Raw genomic sequence first — 17,536 nt, 5'->3', positions numbered from 1 at the left:
CATTCAGAGATCTTACTAGAGTAACAATAGCCCTTAAAGGATAATGTTGCTGATTGTTACTAACAACCGGGTTGTGATTTTACATAAATAGTGTCATAATTTTCTTACATGATGCCTGCCTGCTCAGAGACCACCACTTACAGGTTGACATCCTACCTCTTACCATCAAAGCACTGTTTTACTGTCTTTAAAGACCTACCCTAATTTGAAGTTATCTTGGTTATTTACATGTCTAATGGTTTATTCTCTGCACCCCCCCCATCCCCTCCCCAAAGTGTACACTCCATAAGGGGAGGGACATTGCTGCCTTGCTCTTCACTGTCTGCCCAGCGCCTAGAACTGTGCTGTGCACAGGATGGGCGCTCAGTAAAAACGGATTGAATGAATGAATGGATGGAATAGTTTGCCACGCTTTCATCATTGGCCTCGAAGGCAGATCAAATTAGGTAAAGGCTTGGAGGTTACAGTTTTCTCTCCCAAATAGGGACTCCCTTTATTTAAATGAGGCTCGTCTAACCTCTTGCCTCTTCCCTCTTGGTTGTTTCATCTGACAAAATTCTGATGGTTCTTAAGTTTGTACAAAGAACTCGATATCTCTGGTCAGCAGGCTGGTAAGTCAAATGCTGTAACTGTAACATGCTTCCTTTAACTTATTAACAAATTAAATTGAATTTTGTCTTGTCAGTATAGTGCTCACCTCGCTATTTTAAATTGTTTCATTGTTACGTTAGGTTGTTAACTTTATAAAAGAAACAGATATTTTCTGTAAAATGTATGTACTCTTCAGGTAATTTGAACATAAAATGATGACTAATGTTTTCTATCAACTCTGTCCTGGAATGGGAATTCGGAGAATTGAAGCCTAGTCCCAGGTCTGTCATTAACTTCCTCAGGAGTCACTTCATTTGGGATTTCTTAAGATCATTTGAACATCTATAAAATGAAGAAATTCACAAAACAGGAAGTAGATGGTTTCTTATCCTTCCCCATGAGGTATCCCCCATGCTTTTTTTTTCTCATTGGAAAAAGATTTGCTTTCTTTGATTGAGACTTAATATTCCTAAATATCGGTTGCCATGTGCCCAAAGAAAAATGGTGCTATGAAATAATTTTCACAGGATTCCTTAAAGTTAATTGTTCCTCCTACCCTTGGCTTTTCTCCCATGAAAATGAAAGTATAGAGTAATAGGCTGTATTACTGTACTCCAAATCACTCTTCCCACATTACCCCTCCCTGCAGGAGGATTATATATTCCAGCCCTTCAAACTAAGAACAGGCAGATGGCATGTTTTGGTCAATGAAAGGTGAGTAGAAGTGATGTGGACCTCTTCCAGGCAGAAGCTTTATAAAACTGTGCATAGTTCACAAATATAATATTTTCCCTCAAGTCACAATGACTGGCTATATTTTTTGATGGAGACTGATTTGTCAGCTTTGGTCCTGGAGTGAAGAAAATGGCCCAGAGCCATAGCAGACCCACCTTGGATTTGTAGCATGAGTAAAAAATAAACCTTTGTTGTTGTAAGCCATTAAAATCGTGGGGTCATTTGTTACTGCTGCATACCTGGCCCATCCTGACTCATACACATGCCTGATGCTTGTGTGCACCAGTTCAGATCATCTTAGCCTTGTTTCTTATTCCACCCACTGCTGAGTGAACACTTCTGCACAGGCTTAAACAGGTAGCACATAAGTGTAGCCTAACGGCTCATTGGCTCAAGCCTGTGCTTCTTGCTTTACAGCCAGGAGCTTCTTTGATTTAGTCATTCACTCCTATGGGAGCTGACTAGGCTCTCACCGTGTGTAAATACAAAGTGCAGAAAAATTGCCACCCACCAGGAAAACCTTGACAAGCGGGTAATAGAAGACGAGGTCTAAATGTTCCTCCTTTCTTCTTTCACATGCATGGTTCTGAGATGCATTTCCTAAGGCTCCCCTGAAGGTCTTACAGAATTGAACAGCACGTCACTGAGTGGCCAACTCCAGATGCAGCCTTGTGTTGGTGGCCAACTCCAGATGCAGCCTTGTGTTGGCTTTCCCTTCTTTATTTCACTCTCCCTGGCCCCTACTTCTGCTCTCTGGGATCACATTCCCAAATAAACGACCTGCACCTAAGCTTTTGTCTCAGGCTCTGGAGGGGCAACCAGTCAGACCTTCATTTAATTGAACCAATCAGAACATTATCCACCACCAGAGTGAAATATTTAAGTAATTCAGCCGGTGTAAAGGATTATACTATGCATTTATAGAAACTTGCAAAGCATAAACACTTTGTTACTCAACCTGGAAGTTATTGTTAGATTTGCTGATCCAAAAATAAGACTTTCACCTTCCCCCTACAGAGGTTAATTTCCTGTCATTAGTTCTCAGTCCATTCTGATGCAGTGACACAGACCTTAGTTGGGAGGAATCCATGTTTTTTTTTTCTTTTTTTTTTTTGAGGTTCAGTGATTTATTGAATGGCATATTGTTAGGCAAATGTTTATTTGTTTCATTTTTATTTATTTATTTTAAAAGCCAATGCTCAGTTGAATATTTTGTTTTTTAACAGGTGTCATAGAGATCCTTGCATTAACAATAGAATGGATTAAATAAAGTGTGTAGGCGGATGTTTAAATGTTAATGTGGAGTTGAGGTTTTGGTGAAACTGTCGTTCTGTGGTAGCTTCGAGTTGCCAGTCCACTGACAGCGCCCAGCGGGACGTGTGTCTGCATCTTGGGAAATACCGCCTTGTTTAGGAACTGAATTGACCAAGTTCCCATAGCATCTTGGCTCTGTTTCCCCTTTGCCCCCTCATCAGACTATTCCCTAGAAATCTTAAAATCACAGCATGATAGAACCAGAGGGTATCTTAAGATCATCTAATCACACTCGTTATTTCCTAGGTCAGAAAACAAGCCCATAAAGGTTAAGAAGAATGACCCACTTTGGTGGGGGGGGAGGAGAGAAATTGAGGGGGATCCACTTCTGGTTGTTAAAAAGATACCGTTCTTTTTTTGACATAATTAAATTCTTGATTGTGATGCTCTTAAATGAACCATGAAATTATAAGTGCTTCCAATGCAAGTGTGATTTTTAACTAAGGCTTTTCTTCCCCCCAATCTGAATGTTAAGGTGGCAGATGCATAACTAATCTTAGCTGAATCTATATTAAGAAATCAGCAAGGTGTCTTTATTTAGCTTGCATGATCTGTGAGTATAATGTAGTGTCAAATAGCATGATTTTGCACATTATGTCCTAAAATAAGAACAACTCTGCCTTTAAAGTGATAGCAAAATGCAATTATGTGAGAGGTTGTTTTACATTTGCTCTCAAAAGGAATGAGAAGCACCGAAAAAAATAACTGAAGAACTTGTTCCTAAACGTAATTTCAGCAGACGTTTATACCTATTTCAAATACTATTTTGTCAGAGGGACAAAAAGTCAGCTCTTGGGATTGCGTTCCATGTCATACAGAGCAAAGTCCTATAAACAGTAGTGAGTTTCTAAAAGCTCTTGTTATCCTAGTTTTGAATTGTCTAAAAAATGTCCAGTCCACTGAGCTTCTCTGTTTTTGCCTGGGGATGTTTCCATGGATCTGTATTAGTTCCAGGAAATTTGGGTCCTTTCTATTATCTCTGGAACCAGGCATGTTTCCTGTAGAAACTACATGGGATTATCTGTTTCTCTGTTTAACATCTTTGCTGCAGAGGGTCAGATTCCTGAAGGAGTAAACAGTGAAAAATTGTGAGGCTCAACTGTGGAAGATTGTGTGGAGAGGAAAGCAAGCTATTCTGATTTAAGTCATAAAAAATGTTGGCCTTTAGCTTCTTGGAATACTGCTGTATTCAGATGTCCTGAAATACTTCTTGCCTGCCATATGCTAACCAATGCAAGCCTGGAGTGACCACTCGGTGTTAGATTAAAGTCAGGATCCTGGGGTTTGACTTTTTCACTTGGTTAATCAACTTTTATTTTAATATATTTGAATTTCTTCAAGAACACGATCTTAGCTTCTGATGATTCCATTCCTCTGTGAAAGCGACTTCTAATCTGAGAAACCCAGACCCTTGAGGAGTTAATACAGGAGTCTTGGAACCAAGTTCCCTGGTGGCCTACTGGTTAGGATTCTGGGCCTTCACAGCCATGGAATCCCTGGTTCAATCCCTGGTTGGGGAACTGAGATCCCGCAAGCTGCGCGGTGCAGCCAAAAAAAACCAGTTGGAACCTACTTGGGTACCAACTATCCTCAGTGGATCTGTACATAAATAATATGTTTCATATACATTTATTTGAAGGTATTCTTACATTCTTGGTCACTTTTAAAGCAACAATTTTTCTCAAAGAGTGGTAGAAAAGTAAGAATAATTTAATAGTGAAGTTACTCTCTTTTGTGCGTGTGTGTGTGTGTGTGTGTGTGTGTGTGTGTGTGCACTCACACACATGCCCTGTGGCGGGGGGTGTGACTTACGTTTTAAAACAATTAAAGGGGTCTTCATGCTTGAACAAGCTGAGAATGACTGCTATGGCAGTTATGTTCTATAGGGCATGCTTCACAAAGCTAAATGAAATTATTCAAACTTAATGGCTAGACAGTGCTTAAAGCATACACATTATTCATGATTTATTCTAATAACATTTGTGGATGACTAACTTAACAATGTTGCCGTACATCCATTATGTTTTTGTTCTGAAGATGTGCCTAAGTATCTATGCCTCCTTAGGGGTGGGCTTATATCACTCGGTGATTGAATGAAGAAATAGAATTCCATGCCTTTTATGGGGTACGTGTTAGAAGAAACATCCACTTATATAGGCTTACACTGTGCCAGATACTGTTCTCAACAGTCTTGCAAATGTTAGCTCGTTTAATCCTCATAACAGCTCTCTGAAATGGTACCACTGTTGTTCCCATTTCAGATGGGAAACTGAAGCACAGAGCAGTTAGGTTAAGTAATGTGCCCAAGGCCACCCATCCGAAAGTAGTAAACCTGGGGTTTCCTTCCAGAGTCTGAGCATGGGTCTCTAGCCCTGCACTGCTTCCTGCCAGGGGCTTTCACTTCTGTCCTGGCAGGAAGGTATGCGCTGACTACTGAGGACACCTGGAGGATAGGCTGGTTTGGTTTGAGGAGGTAGACCCAGGTGTCCTCCATTCCCCACCCCCAACCCTCAATGTCTCTCTGTCTCTCTCTCTCTGTCTCTCTCTCTCTCTCTCTCACACACACACACACACACACACACACACACACACACATAGAGGAGGTAGACCCAGGTGTCCTCCATTCCCCACCCCCAACCCTCAATGTCTCTCTGTCTCTCTCTCTCTGCCTCTCTCTCTCTCTCTCTCTCACACACACACACACACACACACACACAAAGAGCCATTCTGGGCTCAGTGACATTAGGCTACCTTGAACTGTAACTGTGTGAAGGCCTGCGATTTGGGTTTTGCTCCCAAACCTTCTAGAAGTGTCACTTCATAACAGCAAGTGTGTGTGTGGTAAAGACCTTCGGTGTATGATGGAACTCAGTCCTATTTATATATTTTGCTGCTTCAGGTAACCCATTTACATGTCCTCAGAGTTTATTTGGACAAAGCCAGCATCTTGAGGATTATTCAGATGACTTCATAAGTACTGTTTCTTTCTTTATTTTATTTTATTTTATTTTTTTGTATTTATTTTTTTGCTGCATTGGGTCTTCGTTGCTGCGCACAGGCTTTCTCTAGTTGCGGCGAGGCGGGGGCTACTCTTCCTCGCGGTACGCGGGCTTCTCATTGCGGTGGCTTCTCTTGTTGCAGAGCACGGGCTCTAGGCTCGCAGGCTTCAGTAGTTGTGGCACATGGGCTCAGTAGTTGTGGCTTGCGGGCTCTAGAGCGCAGGCTCAGTAGTTGTGGCACACTGGCTTAGTTTCTCGGTGGCATGTGGATCTTCTCGGGCCAGGGCCCGAACCCGTGTCCCCTGTATTGGCAGGCGCATTCTTAACCACTGCACCACCAGGGAAGCCCAGTACTGTTTCTTTAAAGCAATTAGCTGATGGTCCTTAAGACCCAGAATGATGGCATCAGAGCTTGTGGCTTTCTTGCGACATTTTAAAAAGTCCCTCTTTTCCCCTGCCAAAACCAGAGAAGAGGTAGAGTAATGGAAAACAACACAGATCCCCTGGGTAGTGCTTCACCCTGGCTGCCACATGCAAATGTGCTTTCCAAGGAATTGCTAAAAAGGATTATAACAGTTGTCTTGCTTCCCTGCCCATTCCAATTTGGCAGGTGAGGTTAAGGCCTAGTGGAGGCCACGCTTCAGTGTTCAGGGGTCTGGAACTGGACGCCAAGAGACCACGGGTTATTTTTGATCAGAATTGCCTAAGTCACATGAAAAGCTCTTGCTTTCGTCAAAGCTGGCAAGCACTGTCCCTCCGAGAAGCGTTTCCCCCGCTAGCCAGCCCAGCTACCTTTGCAAACCCTCTCCCCACAGGAAGAAAGTCAACTCACCTTCATGGCAGGAAGGCTACAGACTTTCTAGTTTCATGGGGCTGAGGCAGGTGGGGAGCCAGGAGGGTAAATACAGAGCGATTGTTAGGAGGGAGTTATCATTTCAAAGGGCAGAATTATATTCCAGACTGATGAGTTAGTCTGAGATCTACTGGTGCTGATTTTATGGCCTGTACCATCTAGAAGTGGTTTAGACTAAGTGGTTCTCAAAGTGTGGTCCACAGATCCTTGGGGGTCCCGGGGGTCTTTGAGGTAATAATTATTTCATAACAATCCTGTAACATTATTTGCCTTTTTCACGTTGTGGACATTTGCATTGGTAGCACAAAAGCCACAGTGGGTAAAAATGCTGGCACATTAGTGCCAATCAAGGCAGTGGCATCAAACTGCATTAGTGCTTATGGCATTCATCACCTGCACACATGCCAAAAAATAGCTGTTTTCCTTAAAATATCCTTGATGAAGCAGTAGAAATTAGTAAGTTTATTAAATTCTCAACCTTTGAGTACATTTTTTTTTTTTGATATTCTGTGTGACAAAATGAGAACTACTCACAAAGACTTCTGTTGCAAATGGAAGTGCATGTGAACCTTGTCTCCTCACTAACCACTTCTGCTGTTAAGTTACTAGCTGAACTAGCTGCTTTAGTCATGGAACAGCATTTTGCCTTAGAAGAACAACTCAGGAACAAATTGTGGTTACTTATTGGGTATTTGGCAGCTAAATTTCTTTCTTTTTTAATATTTATTTTATTTTATTTTTGCCCATGCTGCGTAGTATGTGGGATCTTAGTTCCCCAACCAGAGATCGAACCCCCGCACCCACTGCACTGGAAGCCCAGAGTCTTAAACACTGGACTGCCAGGGAAGTCCCGGCAGCTAAATTTCTTGAAAGTGAGTAAAGTGAACCTAATATTTCAAGAAAAGTAATGGATAATATTTGTTAATGATAAAATTTGAATATTCAAGTAAAAATTACATTAAAAAAAAAAACTTGTGTCTGCCACAGTGAGCTTGACAGTTTCCCAAGACTTGAAGCCTTTTTTGATGAGCTGGGTGGTGATAGTAACAAATGTTACTTTTGAATTGAATGATGATACGTGTTAACATTTAGAAGATCTGCATAACTCAGGAACCTAACATTTTCCAAATGATTAATGTATGCTGTTGCCAAATCACGTATGACAAGAGATCTGTTAACAGTAGAAGACAGACCAAAGATTTTCATGTAGTTGATGGAGTACAAAAAGTTCATTGATATGGTTTCAGATTTCACATGGTAACTGACTTAATCTATATGTTGTCAAATTTTGGCATGGTAGCAAAAGAATATCTACAGTTATCTATCTTAAAAAGCTATTAAAATATTTTCCTTTCTCTAATGGCACAGATTTTCTTCATCTATTTCAACTAAAACAACATATTGTCACAGTTCAAGTGTGGAAGATATGAGAACTCAGTAGCCTATAAAACTAGCCATTAAAGAGTTATGCAAAAATGCAAAACAATGTCATGCTTATTATTAATTTGGGGGGAAATATATTTATTTTTAATAAAAATGTTATGTTAACATGATACATGTACTATTTTAATTTTTAAATGAATTAAATAAATATTTTAAACCTTTCTCAGTTGCAGTTTCAAATATGGTAAATGTCGATAATTATAACCCATATAAACAAAAGCTCTTTGGAATCTTCAGTGTTTTTTAAAAATGCAGTTTGCTCCTAGAAACAAATGTTTGAGAACTGCTAATATAGAAACTGCCATGTTATCTAGCTGGAGGTTTCTGAGCTGTCAAAAGAGTCAAGAAAGTTTTCCAGGTTGGGAATAGTAACTGTTTCATTATATATCTTTAAGTATATCAATGAAAATTATTTAAATGTTTTCCTCTGTAAAATGAGAGCTTCATTAGAGTTCAGATATGCTTACATTGCACATTAAACTCACATTCTTCAATAACTGATATCAAAACAGAAAAATACTGGTGTTTACATTCAATTTTAACTTATTGGAAATAAAAATGTCCACGTATATAGCGCGTTATTTGTAGAGAAATGCTTACAAACAGTCACTGTAACCTTCCCTCTGGTCTTGCAACTTAAAGCAAATCATAAATATTCAAGTAAATAAACTAGTGGACATCAAGCAAAATGAAAACAATCATCCCAACTGCTGATTATTTTCTATTTTTGATGCTGTAGGAAATAGTTAAATCTCAGTCTGCATCTTAATATACATGGAGGATGCATAAACCCAGCATATAGTTTTTAATGTATTTTTTACAAATCATATAACAGTTTGCATCATTTATTTAATAGGACAAAGTTAAATTTTTCTTATATATTATGAATGACATTAAATATAATATCTAAGTAAGCATTATGTGCAACATTTTGTATCCTGAATAAAAATAAAATACCTTTTGCCTAAAATCACATTTGCGTGTATTGCTAAAAACGATGGAGTGATTAAAAATACTCCCAAGAGCATTTGAGAAATTAAGTATTTCTGTGAAAGGATTCCCTATTAGTTTATGAGAACTGCTGTACAAAGTACCACAAACTGGGTGCCTTCAAGCACCAGATGTTTACTGTCTCACAGTTCTGGAGTCCAGAAATATGAAATCACAGTTTGGGGGGGGCCATGCTCCCTCTAAGGGCCCGAAGGGAGAATTCTTCCTTGCCCCTCCCAGTTTCTGGTGGTTCCTGGCATTACTTGTAGCTTGTAGCTGCATCACTCCGCTCTTGGCCTCTGTCTTCACATGGCCTTCTTCTCGGTGTGTGTCTGTGTCTTCTCCTCTTCTTAAAAGAACACCAGTGACTGCATCCAGGGCCCACCCTAAATCCAGGATGATTTCATCTCCAGAGTTTAAACCATCTGCAAAGGCTATATTTCCAAATTCACATTCTGAGGTTTCAGGTGGATGTGAATTTTGGAGGATGCTATTTAACTACTATACATTCACAGTCAAAAATGATGGGGGGTGGGGGGCTTCCCTGGTGGCGCAGTGGTTGAGAGTCCGCCTGCTGATGCAGGGGACGCGGGTTCGTGCCCCGGTCCGGGAGGATCCCACATGCCGCGGAGCGGCTGGGCCCGTGGGCCATGGCCGCTGGGCCTGCGCGTCCGGAGCCTGTGCTCCGCAACGGGAGAGGCCACAACGGTGAGGGGCCCGTGTACCGCAAAAAAAAAAAAAAAAATGATGGGGGGGAATTCCCTGGCAGTCCAGTGGTTAGGACTGCGTTTCCACTGAAGGGCGCACAAGTTCCATCCCTGGTCAAGGAAGTCCCCGCATGCTGCACGGACCGAAATAAATAAATAAATAAATGAATAAAAACAAAAATGATGGGGAGTGCAGACATACTTTTACAAGGTTGGGCATTGCTGTGGGACAGGACTGCTCTAACACTGATTAGCTCTTTGACCCTCTCAGGGTATCTACACTTTACAGCCTCAGATTCCCCATGTGTAAAACCGAGTCCATGATAGCCATCACGCTGGCTTGTGGTAAGAAGTAAAGGAGATTATGTTTAAATATATTGTGTCCTTAGCACAGTGCCTGGCACAGAAGAAGGTCGCTCAGTTACTGTTCATAGCTGTTTACTGCTGGCGGGGTAGGCAGGTAGTAATAATTGTAATATGTACTATAAACCTACAGTTGATGGCAATTACATTGGTGATAATTGTAATCAGAGTTAGCAGGTTAGTGTTAATGGTGGTTTCAAGCACCCTTAGTACATAATAAAGGATGATTTTACTGTGAGTATGTAGATGAGAGAGGAGGAGGCAGGGAGGGACAGAGAGGTGAGAAACCCTTAAATGGGTAGCCAGGGAGCCCGGTTAGAGACAGATGATGCTATAGACTGAATGTCTGTGTCCTCTCAGAATTCATATGTTGAAACCTAAACCCCAATGTGATGGTATTTGGGGGTGGGGCCTTTGGGAGGTGATTAGATTATGAGAGTAAAGCCCTCAGGAAGGGATTGATGCCCTTATAAAAGAGGCCTAAGAGCTCTCTTGCCACTTCGTCCTTGTGAGAACCCAGTGAGAAGATGGTGTCTGTGAACCAGGAAGAAGGGCTCACCAGACACTGACCCTGTGGGCACCTTGACCTTGGACTTCCCAGCCTCCAGAAGTGTGAGAAATAATTCTGTTGTTTATAATCCACCCCATCTGTGGTATTCTGTTATAGCGGCCCAAACAGACCAAGCTAGCCATCAACGGCACTGTTTCTTTCAAAGGCATAGCAAACATGCCTTAAAGAGCTTTACTGGAAGACAGAACACTCATATACAACATACTGTAGCATTTATTATTATTTCTATTCTGGACTTCTATTGCGCATTTCCAGGCCTATGTCTTGATCACTATTTTGGGTAGTATTTGGAGACTTTGAAGCATAATACAGGAAAAACTCTAAAAGCTCATTTCACTGTAATTCTATGCAGTCCAGCCCAGCTGAATCTGCCCTCCTGCAGCTGTCAAACTGATTTCATGTCCCAGTTCAGGCCCCCCTTACCGCCTCTGGGCGCCTTAAAACTGTACCCTTGCTCCTCTCACCTCCCCTTCTGCAGATGACCTTGGCTAGGTCGTTCCTGAGGGCTGCAAGTCCGTTGCACACGAGCTACCTCCCTCGCTCTCTCCTTCATCTCAAAGTGTGTTGACATCTTTGCCCATCTGTTATTCTTTCCCTCTGTTTCTGATGAGGAATTGCCTCTCTCCCCTCTAAGACTAATCCCTCCTCTGGGTATCTCCTCTTGGCCCTAGTCATAATTATGGTCCATAATTATGCCTTTATTTTCTTGCATTTGGTCTCTCTCCATGGAATCCTTCCACTCCATTTGTAAACATGCTCAGAATCCCTCTTTGTTCTTAAAAGCACTGTCCCCTCCAGCTACTATTTTGCCTCCTTAACAGTACTCTTAAACTTCTTGAAAGTGCGGTGACCTGGCCCCAGTTTCATGTTGTGACCAGCTGTTAATTATTATAAAATTGTTGAAAGAAGAATTCAGAATTCCCAACAGTTAAACTTCTGATCATTTCTTCCTGGTAGAGATAAGACATGACCCAACTCTGGGCAGTGAGGAGGTCCCGGGCCTCTGAAGCGTGGTCTCCTGGAGTTTGCTGCCGCTTGCCGACCACAGCCCTGTGGGCTGTCCTCCGTGTGGGGGGAATTTAGCATATTCAGAATATGTCAAAGATGACTATAACAAAGTGCTTTTAAGAAATTGGGAATTTACATAGCTATTCACTTGGAAAAATTATAAAATCGGTGAATGCCCTGAGGAGAGCATAAATAAAGACACTTTTGTCTTTTAACCTCTGAATTTGTTCCTGAGAGTTTTCTGAACAATAAGGAGTAGGAAAATTTCCATCCTCCCCAGTATACTTTCCATTTGCTTAAAACCTGCAGATTCAGTCCTGAGTGAATGAAGCCTAGAACTCTTGTGGGTCCAGAGAAGGTGGTGAGAAGCCGCTCAGTTTATTATAACCTGTTTAATTTGTTCCAGGAATTAGATAGTAAATCAGTACTTACCAAGTACACACCATAGATGGAGGCAGGATAGTTGTACAGAATGGTTTATCATGCGTCTGGGTATTTGTGTTTAAAGTCAGAAAAAGAAAATATACGTGGATCATTCTGGGGCAGGCCAAACATTTTTCTATAGAATCCCTGGAAACCTACCCTGCAAGACTCCTATAGAAAAAAGGACATATATGCCAGCTCATTGTGTAACGTAACACTGCATCCTCCAGCCTATTGGGGGCTGGGAGGCAGCCTCAGCCTTCCCAGCAGCTGAGAGGTGCCCCACTAGAGGCCTTTCGAGGAACTGATTGATGACTGTGAAGATGCAGATGGGTTTAGTGAACATATTGCTATTTTATTCTCTGTTGTGTAGGCAAAGGAAACTATACTCCTGTCTGACTTGCTAGACTAACATTTCTCAATAGCAACTTCGTTTACTGAGAAATTGTATGTAAAAATTATACTGTGGGCAGTTGAATCAATCAGCAGTAGAAGTGTGTGACGTGCTATATATAATATTCCCGAGTCAGATAGAAAGAAGTGTAAAATGTGGTTTCTGCCTTTGGAGAAATTTACAGCTAAAATGAGGCTGTATTTACACCCGCCCACCTCCCCGGTCTCTTATCAAATTACCAACCTTCCATAACAATAAGTAGTGTGACGCGACTGAATGTTGAGAAAGTTATGCGGCAAAAAAAATCTTATCACCAACCGCCCAAAGGTTCAGATTTGTGTGCCTTGTGTCCTCCAGGAGGAGAGAAGGCAACATTTGCACCACTGTTCTTTATTAATTTTTTCCTATGAGAGAGTCGTCCCCCTCCCTCCCCGCCCCCCGTAAGGAAATTGCATGGCCTATTATTGTACAGTCACCAGTTTTATTTTTTTATCTCAGCCACCACATGTGGAGAATTTATTGGTTCTACATCTGCAATGGAGCTACATCCTTTAAACTAATATCACAATAGAGAAATAACTTCTAAATGGTTTAGCCTGCATGTAACTCTGATTGTCTTTTAATTAGGGGGAAAAATCACAAGCTGAAAAGATCAACAGACTGGAAGCCAGTTAAAAATCAGAATAATCAACTGAGGAAAAAAAAATGTAATCTCGTAACAATTTTTAACCACAGGATAATAGTTTCTTTATTCCTTAAATAACTTTTTCTGCACCCCTGCCCACCCTCTCTGTTTCTCAGATTGGAACTCTAACAATAGATTAGAATTGTCAAATATCTGTGAAATGAAAGACTGTCCCTGTACCCCTCCCATCCCCCATAAGAGCTTAGAGCACATAAAACTGAGAAAGTCACAGTTCAGCCCAAGAATTAGGTTTGTATGGCCCTGATGTAGGAACTATCTGAGAGTGGGCTCAAAGGCAGATCGGGGAAGAATTAGGCCAAACCAGAGTATAAACCTTTTAAGTAATGTTTCCTTAGACATAGATAATAATTTGGCATATTACAAACCGCTGGCATTCAATTTTTACAAACTTTAAAAACAGGAAAACTTCAGGAGCATTAGTAGAACCAAAAATATAACTTGCTATTTATTGGTCCAGAGGTTGACTTTTATGAATTTTGAGAGAGGACCAGATATGAGGCAATTCCTCTCATGATTTGTTAAGTCAGCCTAGTCATATCCAAAGAAGGCTGTAAACACATATAAACAGAGGGTTATTTTTCTTGGTGGAGTGGAGAAAGGGCTTTTTTCTTTGTAGGAGTATGCTGGATTATTTAGGGGGGAAAATGAACGGAAAAAATGTGAGGTGGTAGGAGCAGCTCTGTGAAATGAGGCTGGACTGGCATCGCTTGTTTGCCCGTAAGACGTATTTCTAGCAGTTATCTCCTTAAAGCTGGTCAGAGTTGTAAACATCTGCTCATTTCTATTCGGCTTGAGGACTGCGGTCTTAAGGAGCAGGATCTGGGATGTCACAACGCATGCCAGGCGCCAGAGCTCCAAGGAGCCTTCCTAGCATGGAAATTAACTCACGTTTCCTATGATCATGAAGCAACATGTGCTCAGCTAATTACTGTTCTCTGCGACTGCTCTCACATCTTGAAACTCTCCATGACCCAACTGTGGAAATCCTGTCTGCCTCCCACCCCCTCCCCCAAAGAATGAAAAGTAGCAAATTTCATGGCTGGGCTTGTTTAATGAATGCGAGTTATTTTTGTTGACCCAAAGACACAAGAGGTTTCCAAGGCTGTTAGGTTGATCCTAGGTTTGTGAATGACCTCGTGGTCCACATCTTTAGATAAGTTTAAGGTGGAGGGTGTCTGCCCGTTTACTAGATGATAGTCTGTACAAAGGCGTTTTCTTGCTTTCCACAGGTTCCTGGAATAAAATGACCTTTAACAGTAGACAAGGTCATCTTGCTGACTTCAGGCAGACCCTATCAGGTGCGGTGCAGACATCTGAGAATCATTTTAATAAGGATGTCCTCAAGACGCTGCCTCCTTCCTTTATGACCCCTTCAGAATTCAGCTGTAGTCTTCCTGAGGTCTCAGTAACCCTAATGCTGTAACCTGAGGCTCTTTCTGGTTTTTCAGATAGAAATAGCAAGTTATCTTGCACTCTATAGCAAATACAATTTTTGTTGCAATGCTTTTTCATTCATTCATTCATTAGAGCATTAAAAATGAAACAGTTTTGCCTTCTTCATGTTAAGGTAACTTTGATCACTCCCCCCTCAAAAAAAAAAAAAAAAGCTTAGTTTGTCAAGACAGATTGAACATTACTTTTACATAGTTTATAACAGGAGTTTGGTTTTCATAGAGGCATTGATTGGCTTGGGTATGGGTTTATCTGAGTGACTATGTGAATATATTAGTGAGTAGTAAGATATTATTACTTGGTCTTACAGGGGCGAAAAAGGCCTGAAAACAGCTTGATTTTCTGCAGAAAGAAACTTCCTGAGCATGGCTAGTAATACTTCCTATCCATTTAGATGCAACTGCCGGATGATATTACCCAAAGTAATTAATGGTGACATATTAGTTAACATATTGCCATCGGCAGGTTTGAGCAAGGGTGAAGATGGCACATGCTAAAACAAATTATTATGCCCTAGAGAAATACGCAGAATTGTTTCTTAAAAGTCTTAATAATGCCTGCAATATGCTTTTTTTTTGCAAGAGATAAAACTGGGGGTACCACTGGAGAGATATAGACTAGGAAAAAGAAAACAAAACAAAAACGAAAGAGAGCAAAATTGACTCAACCTTTTCCAAAAGCTTTTCCAGTTAAAAAACACCAAGAAAATCATTGAATCCAAGCAGCACAGGCTGCCTGTCATATCAAAAATCATAGGAGAGACCCAGGCATCCTCATTTTTCCTTTGCACTCTTTTTTTTCCTTCTTCTCCTTTGTCCATTCTCGATCTGTCAAGGGATTCTAGGCCCAGGGCGTAACTATGACAGATGGGCAGGAAACTGTAATCTGTTGCTGTCTTTCAATTTTGGAGGAATCATGGTGACCACGAAGGGGTTAAAACTGTCAACACTGATCAGAGCTTGGAGATAATTAGTGTAATATCAATCCCAGAACCCTGGTGCAGATGACCACACGATAGCAGATGACTTCAACTAGGTTACTGCTTTGTAAGAAATCCTTCTTCATCTCTTTCCAGTTCCTGCACAACTATGCTTTTTAAATGCCTATGTGTTAAAGTTATGTGCATAAAGATGATTGTGAATCTTTTTTTATTTCGGAAGGTACATTTTGAATTCACTTGCACAGACAAGCTGGATAGATATGTACCCTCTGAGCACGAGCTAGGTAGCCTTTGAAATGTTTTGCAGTATGTTGACTGTTACCTATGACCAAGGCTGCCAGAATGTAGAATTCAGTGATGTGATTCAGGAAGGCAAGATATACTTTTATTTATTTATTGTTTTTAACTTTCCTTTTCTTATAAGAAACATGAAAGGAAAGAGAAGTAGACCTTTTTTTTTTTTTTTTTTTTTTTTTTTGCTTTACGAGGGCCTCTCACTGTTGCGGCCTCTCCCGTTGCGGAGCACAGGCTCCGGACGCGCAGGCTCAGCGGCCATGGCTCACGGGCCCAGCCGCTCCGCGGCATGTGGGATCTTCCCGGACCGGGGCACGAACCCGTGTCCCCTGCATCGGCAGGCGGGCTCTCAACCACTGCGCCACCAGGGAAGCCCTAGACCTTTTTTTTTTAAACAAAACGTAGGCTTGAGAAGAATAAAATACATTTTTCTCTTATTAGCTTCAAAGAGAAATTGATAGATAAAAAGCAGAGACTGAAAGCTAGTTTTCAAAAGTCCATGTGGTAACCAGAAAGGGACAAGTATGACTTAAAAGTTGGAGCAGGGATCCATGATGGACTAGGGGAAGAATGGGTAAAGGAGACCTTAAATAACCCCAATATGTTCAAATCCACAGGTCCCAATGGCTGGCATCCTAGAGTTCTTAATGAATTGGCCGAAGTCATCACAGAACCGCTAGATATCATTTTTGAGAACTCGTGGAGGACTGATGAGGTGCCTGAAGACTGGAAAAGGGCATATTTAGAACCTTCTTTCAAAAAGGGAAATGGATGATGACCCTGGAAATACTCATCAGCCTAACTTTTTGCTTGGAAAAATTCTGGAATAATCAACTTAGTACACTGGGTAACAAACTTATAATAGCTAGACAAAAGGCAGTGAAATATCACACATAAAGAAGTACTGAGTTCATTTTTTAAAGACATACCATTGTGAGATACAGTCTTCTACATATTTTGGGATTCTGCCCTCGGTACTATGAATTCTTGCTGAAAATAAATGAGGTTGGCTAAGGCATTTGGGTACTGACTAATTTTAAGTGGTCATACAAGACAGAAAGATTTCTGGCAATAGCTAGAAATAACATCATTTCCAAATTAGCCTTTAACTTGAGAATAGTCATTTTAATTTTGTATTTTAACATATTTTTTCACTTGATATGGGACTGTTTTCATAGGTGAAGTATTTTATATAATTCTCTATAGAATAGTTTGGTGAAGGAATTCTTATTTTAAGGTGCTTTATATAGTTATTTCATATGTAGGTACAATGATAAAGGTGACAAATTCAGGAACATCTGCAAAGGAAGAAACTTCTTTCTAACTTCTCTTTTTAAGTTTCATCTGGCTGAAGTTGAGTGTTAGGACTTGTAGGAGGGTCTTACTCTGATGTACATGGAGCAAGGGCCAGCTGTGTGACTGGATGGCCAGTTTTCCTCAGCCCTGGACACTGCCATGGCCCAGATTCCCTCCCCAGATTCTGATTTCAGGCCTTTGGGGGCGGGGGCAGAGAGGTGGGCCGTGGCAGGGGACATTAAGAGCCCTGTATAACCACAGCCAAAAAGGGGGAGTAGAAGGAGGTGGGAGGAAGAAATGAAGATGAATCTGTGCCCCGGTCCGGGAAGATCCCACATGCCGTGGAGCGGCTGGGCCCGTGAGCCATGGCCGCTGAGCCTGTGCGTCCGGAGCCTGTGCTCCGCAACCAGAGAGGCCACAACAGTGAGAGGCCCGCGTACCGCAAAAAAAAAAAAAG

The 17,536-nt window shown here is 41.3% G+C and overlaps 1 protein-coding gene across 1 annotated transcript in view; it reads left to right on the top strand.

Annotated features, from left to right (window-relative positions):
• The window catches only part of SAMD5 (sterile alpha motif domain containing 5), a 58,164-nt gene extending 41,701 nt beyond the window's left edge, over positions 1-16,463 (top strand). The window contains exon 2 of the mRNA XM_024122580.1: positions 16,401-16,463. Within this exon, the coding sequence (XP_023978348.1) occupies positions 16,401-16,463 (63 nt within the window). The remainder of the gene's footprint in view (positions 1-16,400) is intronic.
• Positions 16,464-17,536: the final 1,073 nt, after the last annotated feature.

This window comes from Physeter macrocephalus, chromosome 10 (assembly GCF_002837175.3).
Source record: "Physeter macrocephalus isolate SW-GA chromosome 10, ASM283717v5, whole genome shotgun sequence".
Lineage (NCBI taxonomy): Eukaryota > Metazoa > Chordata > Mammalia > Artiodactyla > Physeteridae > Physeter > Physeter macrocephalus.
The sequence above is the reverse complement of the archived record's forward strand: the minus strand, read 5'-3'. Positions and strand labels throughout refer to the sequence as shown.